The following is a 5959-nucleotide window of genomic DNA, read 5'->3' on the forward strand; positions in this document are numbered from 1 at the left end:
GGGGGGGATGGCCCAGGGGGGGGATGGGTTCCTGGGGGGGCTGGGCCTGCGGGCACACGGGACGTTCTGTCCCCCGGGGGGGAGATGTGAGATGCTGGGCCCTCGGGGTGGGGGAGCAGGCGGTGGGGCCCTCGGAGGGGGCGCAGCCCCACACCCCTGACTGCTCCGCTCCCGCAGTGTGGGCGTCTTCAAAAATGGCCGGGTGGAAATCATCGCCAACGACCAGGGGAACCGCATCACGCCGTCCTACGTGGCATTCACCCCCGAGGGGGAGCGCTTGATCGGGGATGCTGCCAAGAACCAGCTGACATCCAACCCCGAGAACACCGTGTTTGATGCCAAGCGGCTCATTGGTCGCACATGGAATGACCCTTCTGTGCAACAGGACATCAAGTATCTGCCATTCAAGGTATGAATGAGCACGGAGGGGCTGGAGGGGGCCCACGTGTCTGGTCAGGAGGGGCTGTGGAATCATGGTGTCCAGACAACACCCCCTTGTGTTGTCTGGCATTTGAATTGTTGTGTTATAGAGGCTTTACTTTAACCTTAAGAAACTCTTGGAGAGGTGGGAATGGTTCTGTCAACTGTTGAATAGGACAGCATATGTTATTCTTTCCAGGTTGTTGAAAAGAAAGCCAAGCCCCATATTCAAGTTGATGTTGGAGGTGGACAGACAAAAACATTTGCTCCTGAAGAGATCTCTGCCATGGTCCTGACCAAGATGAAGGAAACTGCAGAAGCTTACTTGGGGAAGAAAGTAAGTTCATGAGTGCTACTCTAGATTCTTACTAGTAGCAGCTTTACAAAACTATAAAGGTGGATGGGCTGAATCTGTGGCGTAACTTTGCAATCCTTAAACTGTTCAATGCAGTGGGTTTTTACTCCTCTTTCTTAAAGAAGAAAGGTGCAGTTGTTACTAGCATTACTATGGTGATTTAGAAGCTCGTCTTTCCCTGCTGTAACAGAAGGGTGTCTTTCCTTGCCCAGGTCACCCACGCTGTGGTTACTGTGCCAGCCTATTTCAACGATGCACAGCGCCAGGCCACGAAAGATGCTGGGACTATTGCTGGGCTGAATGTGATGAGGATCATCAATGAGCCGTGAGTACCTGAACTTCTCCTGACTGCTGGGGAGGGAGGGGTGCTGGTCCCAGAGCTCTGAATGGGCTGTTCCCCCCCACAGGACAGCTGCTGCCATTGCTTATGGATTGGACAAGAGAGAGGGAGAGAAGAACATCCTTGTGTTTGACTTGGGTGGTGGAACTTTCGATGTCTCCCTGCTCACAATTGACAATGGAGTCTTTGAAGTTGTGGCTACGAATGGTGACACTCACTTGGGTGGAGAAGACTTTGACCAGCGTGTTATGGAACACTTCATCAAGCTCTACAAGAAGAAAACTGGAAAAGATGTCAGGAAGGATAACAGAGCTGTGCAGAAGTTAAGACGGGAAGTGGAAAAAGCCAAGCGAGCCTTGTCTTCCCAGCACCAGGCTAGAATCGAAATAGAGTCCTTCTTTGAGGGAGAGGATTTCTCAGAGACACTTACTCGAGCCAAGTTTGAGGAGCTGAACATGGTAAGTGTAGAAAGGTAAAATGATGTGGCCCCAGTTAGAGGCTGGAGACTTGCCAACATGCAGGACTTCATGCTGTGACATTGCACAGTATAAATAACTGCTGCTTGCCCTGAGGAGCAGGCAGCTGCTCCCTGCTGGGGGGGCTGGGCTGTGTGTGAACCACTGCTGAGGCCTCACCTGAGCTGCTCCAAGGCCAGTGATGTTCCTCCTCTGTAGTGGTTGTCCTTTGCACACTAAGGCTGCGTGACTTAAAGGCAAGGCATGTGGGAGTCTTACAGACCTGTGTGTTTGTCTTCCTAGGACCTGTTCCGTTCCACTATGAAGCCTGTTCAGAAAGTTTTGGAAGATTCTGACTTAAAGAAGTCTGATATTGATGAGATTGTTCTTGTTGGTGGCTCTACTCGCATCCCCAAAATCCAGCAACTAGTTAAAGAGTTCTTCAATGGGAAAGAGCCTTCCCGTGGCATTAACCCAGACGAGGCTGTAGCCTATGGTGCAGCTGTCCAGGCTGGTGTTCTCTCTGGGGATCAGGATACAGGTACAGACACCTTCACTGCTGCCTCAGAAGGGTGGTGACTCTGAACAGTGGATATTAGTTACTGGCAAACACAGTGGAACTTCTTTTTCAGTCTTTAAGGAGTTTTGTGCTTCTGAGACCTCAGGATCTTTTTTTCAGTGATGAGATGAAGTCATGTGACTGTTCCTTTGATCTATTCCAGGTGACTTGGTGTTGCTGGATGTCTGTCCTCTGACACTGGGCATTGAGACTGTTGGAGGTGTAATGACCAAGCTCATCCCAAGAAACACTGTTGTTCCCACCAAGAAGTCTCAGATCTTCTCCACAGCTTCTGACAATCAGCCAACTGTGACCATCAAAGTTTATGAAGGTAAGTGTCACCTGTGGTGGCCTGTGTGTCAGCTGGAATCTGGCCATAGGACTTTCATACCTGCTGCTGTCTTACCACAAAGGCTGCAGATACTTGTAGATGCTTATGGATGCCTCTTTATGGAGAAGAGCCTGGCAGGCAGTGCCAGCTCTGAAGTGGCTCTGATCAGGCTTCTGACCTGCATCAAAAGCTGTTACTAAAACTGGGAGGTGTCCAGGCAGATAATGGGTTGAATTGAAAACCTTGCCTCTTAGAAGTGCAGCTCTTGGTTTCACAAGGTACAAACCTTTAATTGTCTCCCAGGTGAGCGTCCCCTGACCAAGGATAACCACCTTCTGGGAACGTTTGATCTCACTGGAATTCCTCCTGCTCCTCGTGGTGTCCCCCAGATCGAGGTGACCTTTGAAATTGATGTGAATGGAATCCTCCGTGTCACAGCTGAAGACAAGGGCACAGGGAACAAAAACAAGATCACAATCACCAATGATCAGAACCGTCTGACCCCAGAGGAGATCGAGAGGATGGTCAACGATGCAGAGAAGTTTGCAGAGGAGGACAAGAAGCTGAAGGAACGCATTGATGCCCGGAACGAGCTGGAGAGCTACGCCTACTCCCTGAAGAACCAGATTGGGGACAAAGAGAAGCTGGGGGGCAAGCTGTCCTCTGAAGACAAAGAAACAATAGAGAAAGCAGTAGAGGAAAAGATCGAGTGGCTGGAAAGCCACCAGGATGCGGACATTGATGACTTCAAAGCAAAAAAGAAGGAGCTGGAGGAAGTTGTGCAGCCCATTGTGAGCAAGCTGTACGGCAGCGCCGGCCCTCCCCCGGGGGAAGAGGAGGCAGCAGAGAAGGATGAGTTGTAGATACTGGCATCTCCCAATGTTGTGTGTATATATTGGACTCAGGAACACTTGTTTAAAATATTGAACTCTTCATTTGGAATGTAACTCTTGAATCTTCACTCGTGAGTGGAGCTGGAAACGCTAGCCCAAAGTGGCTGTACCCTGCTTTTGTGAGCAGGTGCTTGGTGTCTGGGGAGGGCCGGGGAGCGGGGGGAGTGTAAATGCAAATGGGGTGTGGAAGTGGCAGCAGCAGCAGCAACGTGCTATTTAACAACTGGTCCTGTGGGTTGGTGTAGAACTTTTCTACCAGAAGTGACCACAATAAATTTGTTATTTACACTGGGTTCTGCTCTAGCTTGTGCTTTTCTATCCCTGGTGGGTTCTTGTGCCAAGTGCCACGCTGCTTATCTGGGGTGGACCTGAGTGTCCTTGCAGTGCTGTGCTGCAACTGGTCCTTATCAGGGGGGGTTGCCACCCTGAGTCACTGCTGAAGGGGGTTGGTTACCTGGCAGGTGCAGCTTTGCCCTCTGGGCTGGAAGCAGAGCAAAGAGAAGACCACCTGCAGTATTAAAAAACTATTTATAGGAGCCTTGTAAGTCTCACATGAAACAAGAGACCAGTTGTCTGAAGACTGAATACTAGTCTGGAGCTAATAAAGTTGTTTTTAAAAAAGTTTAATTGGAATTTGGTCTCTTTACTTGACCATGACCTTTGTCCAGTTCATGTTAAGAAACAGAGCTAAATACAGAAGGAGCTTCTGTGCCAAGAGCTGCCTAAAGCCACTCCTCACTTTACTTTCTTCCTGCTGTGAGGGACAATCTGTTTTGTTCACTTATTTTCAAAATACTAAAGCCAAAACCCAACTCCTATCCCCAAAACCTTAGTTTCCAGATTCCAGTGTGGCTTTGCAGGTGGAAGTGCTTCTGTAGCCACCACTGCTCAAGTGCCTCCCATGAAAAGCTGCCCAGACAGCACAAACCCGGCCAGGCCCTTGTTCAGGGACCTGCAGCCCAGTGCTGGTGCCACAGGGAGTGTGGGACTGGGGAGAGTGTGAGCACAGTGCCTGGTGTGGGCAAGATTTTGTTTATTGGAAAGAATTAACTTAATCTGACTGGTACAAAACTGGGTAGAAAAGTCCAGCACTATGGGATTAGGCTGACCAGGCAGTCCTGGTACACCTGCCCCTGGGTGTCCATCCCCCCAGACACAAACAGCAGGTACATGACTGTGTCCTCAGCACAGCCCCCCTGCTCTCCCCTCCTCTGGAGGGGCACAGCTGTGTCACCTGCTGACACACTTGGCTCTTCCCCAGCTTCCTCTTCACAGGTGACAGCTCCCATGTCTCCACTCTTCCCAGCACACCAGGGAATGACACACATGGCATGATCCAGCCGCCCAGCAGGGAGAGGGGAGTCAAACTGCAGGAGTGTCCACTGCTGTTTCTCTACAGTGCAAAGGTACAGACTTAAAAATCATACAGTGATCTCATTGATTAGTCTTGTTTTCAACACTGGAGCATTTAGTCTTGTACTGGTGTAACACTGGTGCAATGGCACTGCCTCCCAGGGGGTGAGGCCCAGGAACTAGGAGGTAAATCATCCACGACCAGCATTTACCATTAGCAGAGAGAAGTGTCCCTACCTGTGTGATACTTGTAGGTAGTGCTGAGTGCCCCTTCTGGACCAATTCCCCCAAAAATGTACAAGTGCTCCCTAAACACAGCAGAGGAGTGGGATGCCCGTCCCCCTGGCACCTCACCCGTGGCTGGGATCTTCACCCACCTCCTGTCAACTGATGGAGGAAAAGAACATGTCTGTGGTTACATGTTGCCAAAAACCCACAAGTTTTGTTGCTTTAATCAGAGGGTAATATTTCAAGCACTTAAGACTGATCTTTTAGAAAAAAGGTCCCCCAAAATCAACATGTCACACCACAGCTACTGCTCTGTGGTGTCTGTACTGGTACTTACTTGTATCAATGCAGAACAGGTCATTGTAAAAAACATCTCCAGCTAAACCTCCATGGATGAAGAGTTTGGTCCCAACTGCAGCCACCACATGTCCCTGCCGAGGAGAGGGGGGATCACCCTGAGTATCTGGCTGGGACCAGGTCAAGGTGGCTAAAAATGAGAGAACACGTGTGTCAGGAAGAGAACTGGGCTCAGATTCCCAGTCAATACACAAGGATAAGTGGATGTCAAGAGGGAGCAGCACCCACCCATCCATTTAAACTTGCAGCCAAAGCAGGGGCCCAACATTCCCATGTCTGGGACTGAATGGGAAGTGCTGCCCCCCCGTTCAGCAGAGGGCAGATCTCACCCTTAGGAATAACATGTCCAGCAGTACCTGTGTCAAACACGTGAAGCTGCTGGTCCTGAACCGGCTCTGCTCCTCTGTGTCCCCCTCCAAACACGTACAGACAGGCTCCCACTGCTGCCGAGGAGCTGTGGAAGGTCCTGGGCAGGGGCTGCTCGCCGCCCACCTCAGGGCTCTCCCAGGTTCCTATTTCTAATCAAGACATTTCACTAACAAAGCGACCAACGCGGGAGCAGAACACCCGCTCCCGCCCCCTCCCAAGGAGCCCGACAGCGGCTCCGCGGCCGCGCGTCCCCGTCCCCCGCGGGTCCGTCCCTCGGGGCGGCTCCAGGCCCCGCTCCC

General features: G+C 51.1%; 2 protein-coding genes across 2 annotated transcripts in view; one reads left to right on the forward strand and one right to left on the reverse strand.

Moving 5' to 3' along the window:
• HSPA5 (heat shock 70kDa protein 5 (glucose-regulated protein, 78kDa)) overlaps window positions 1-3645 on the forward strand; it is a 5113-nt gene extending 1468 nt beyond the window's left edge. Inside the window, exons 2-8 of the mRNA XM_009998925.1 lie at window positions 178-409; window positions 620-757; window positions 988-1100; window positions 1183-1573; window positions 1874-2111; window positions 2293-2460; window positions 2764-3645. Coding sequence (XP_009997227.1) covers window positions 178-409; window positions 620-757; window positions 988-1100; window positions 1183-1573; window positions 1874-2111; window positions 2293-2460; window positions 2764-3323 — 1840 coding nt within the window. The 3' untranslated portion in view covers window positions 3324-3645. The remainder of the gene's footprint in view (window positions 1-177; window positions 410-619; window positions 758-987; window positions 1101-1182; window positions 1574-1873; window positions 2112-2292; window positions 2461-2763) is intronic.
• Window positions 3646-4444: 799 nt separating this feature from the next.
• RABEPK (Rab9 effector protein with kelch motifs) overlaps window positions 4445-5959 on the reverse strand; it is a 3163-nt gene continuing 1648 nt past the window's right edge. Inside the window, exons 2-5 of the mRNA XM_009998926.1 lie at window positions 5648-5809; window positions 5272-5421; window positions 4944-5093; window positions 4445-4746 (exon numbers count right to left, since the gene is read on the reverse strand). Coding sequence (XP_009997228.1) covers window positions 4445-4746; window positions 4944-5093; window positions 5272-5421; window positions 5648-5809 — 764 coding nt within the window. The remainder of the gene's footprint in view (window positions 4747-4943; window positions 5094-5271; window positions 5422-5647; window positions 5810-5959) is intronic.

The sequence above is a fragment of the Chaetura pelagica genome, unplaced genomic scaffold (genome assembly GCF_000747805.2).
Source record: "Chaetura pelagica isolate M959 unplaced genomic scaffold, ChaPel_1.0 scaffold405, whole genome shotgun sequence".
In the NCBI taxonomy this organism is placed as follows: domain Eukaryota; kingdom Metazoa; phylum Chordata; class Aves; order Apodiformes; family Apodidae; genus Chaetura; species Chaetura pelagica.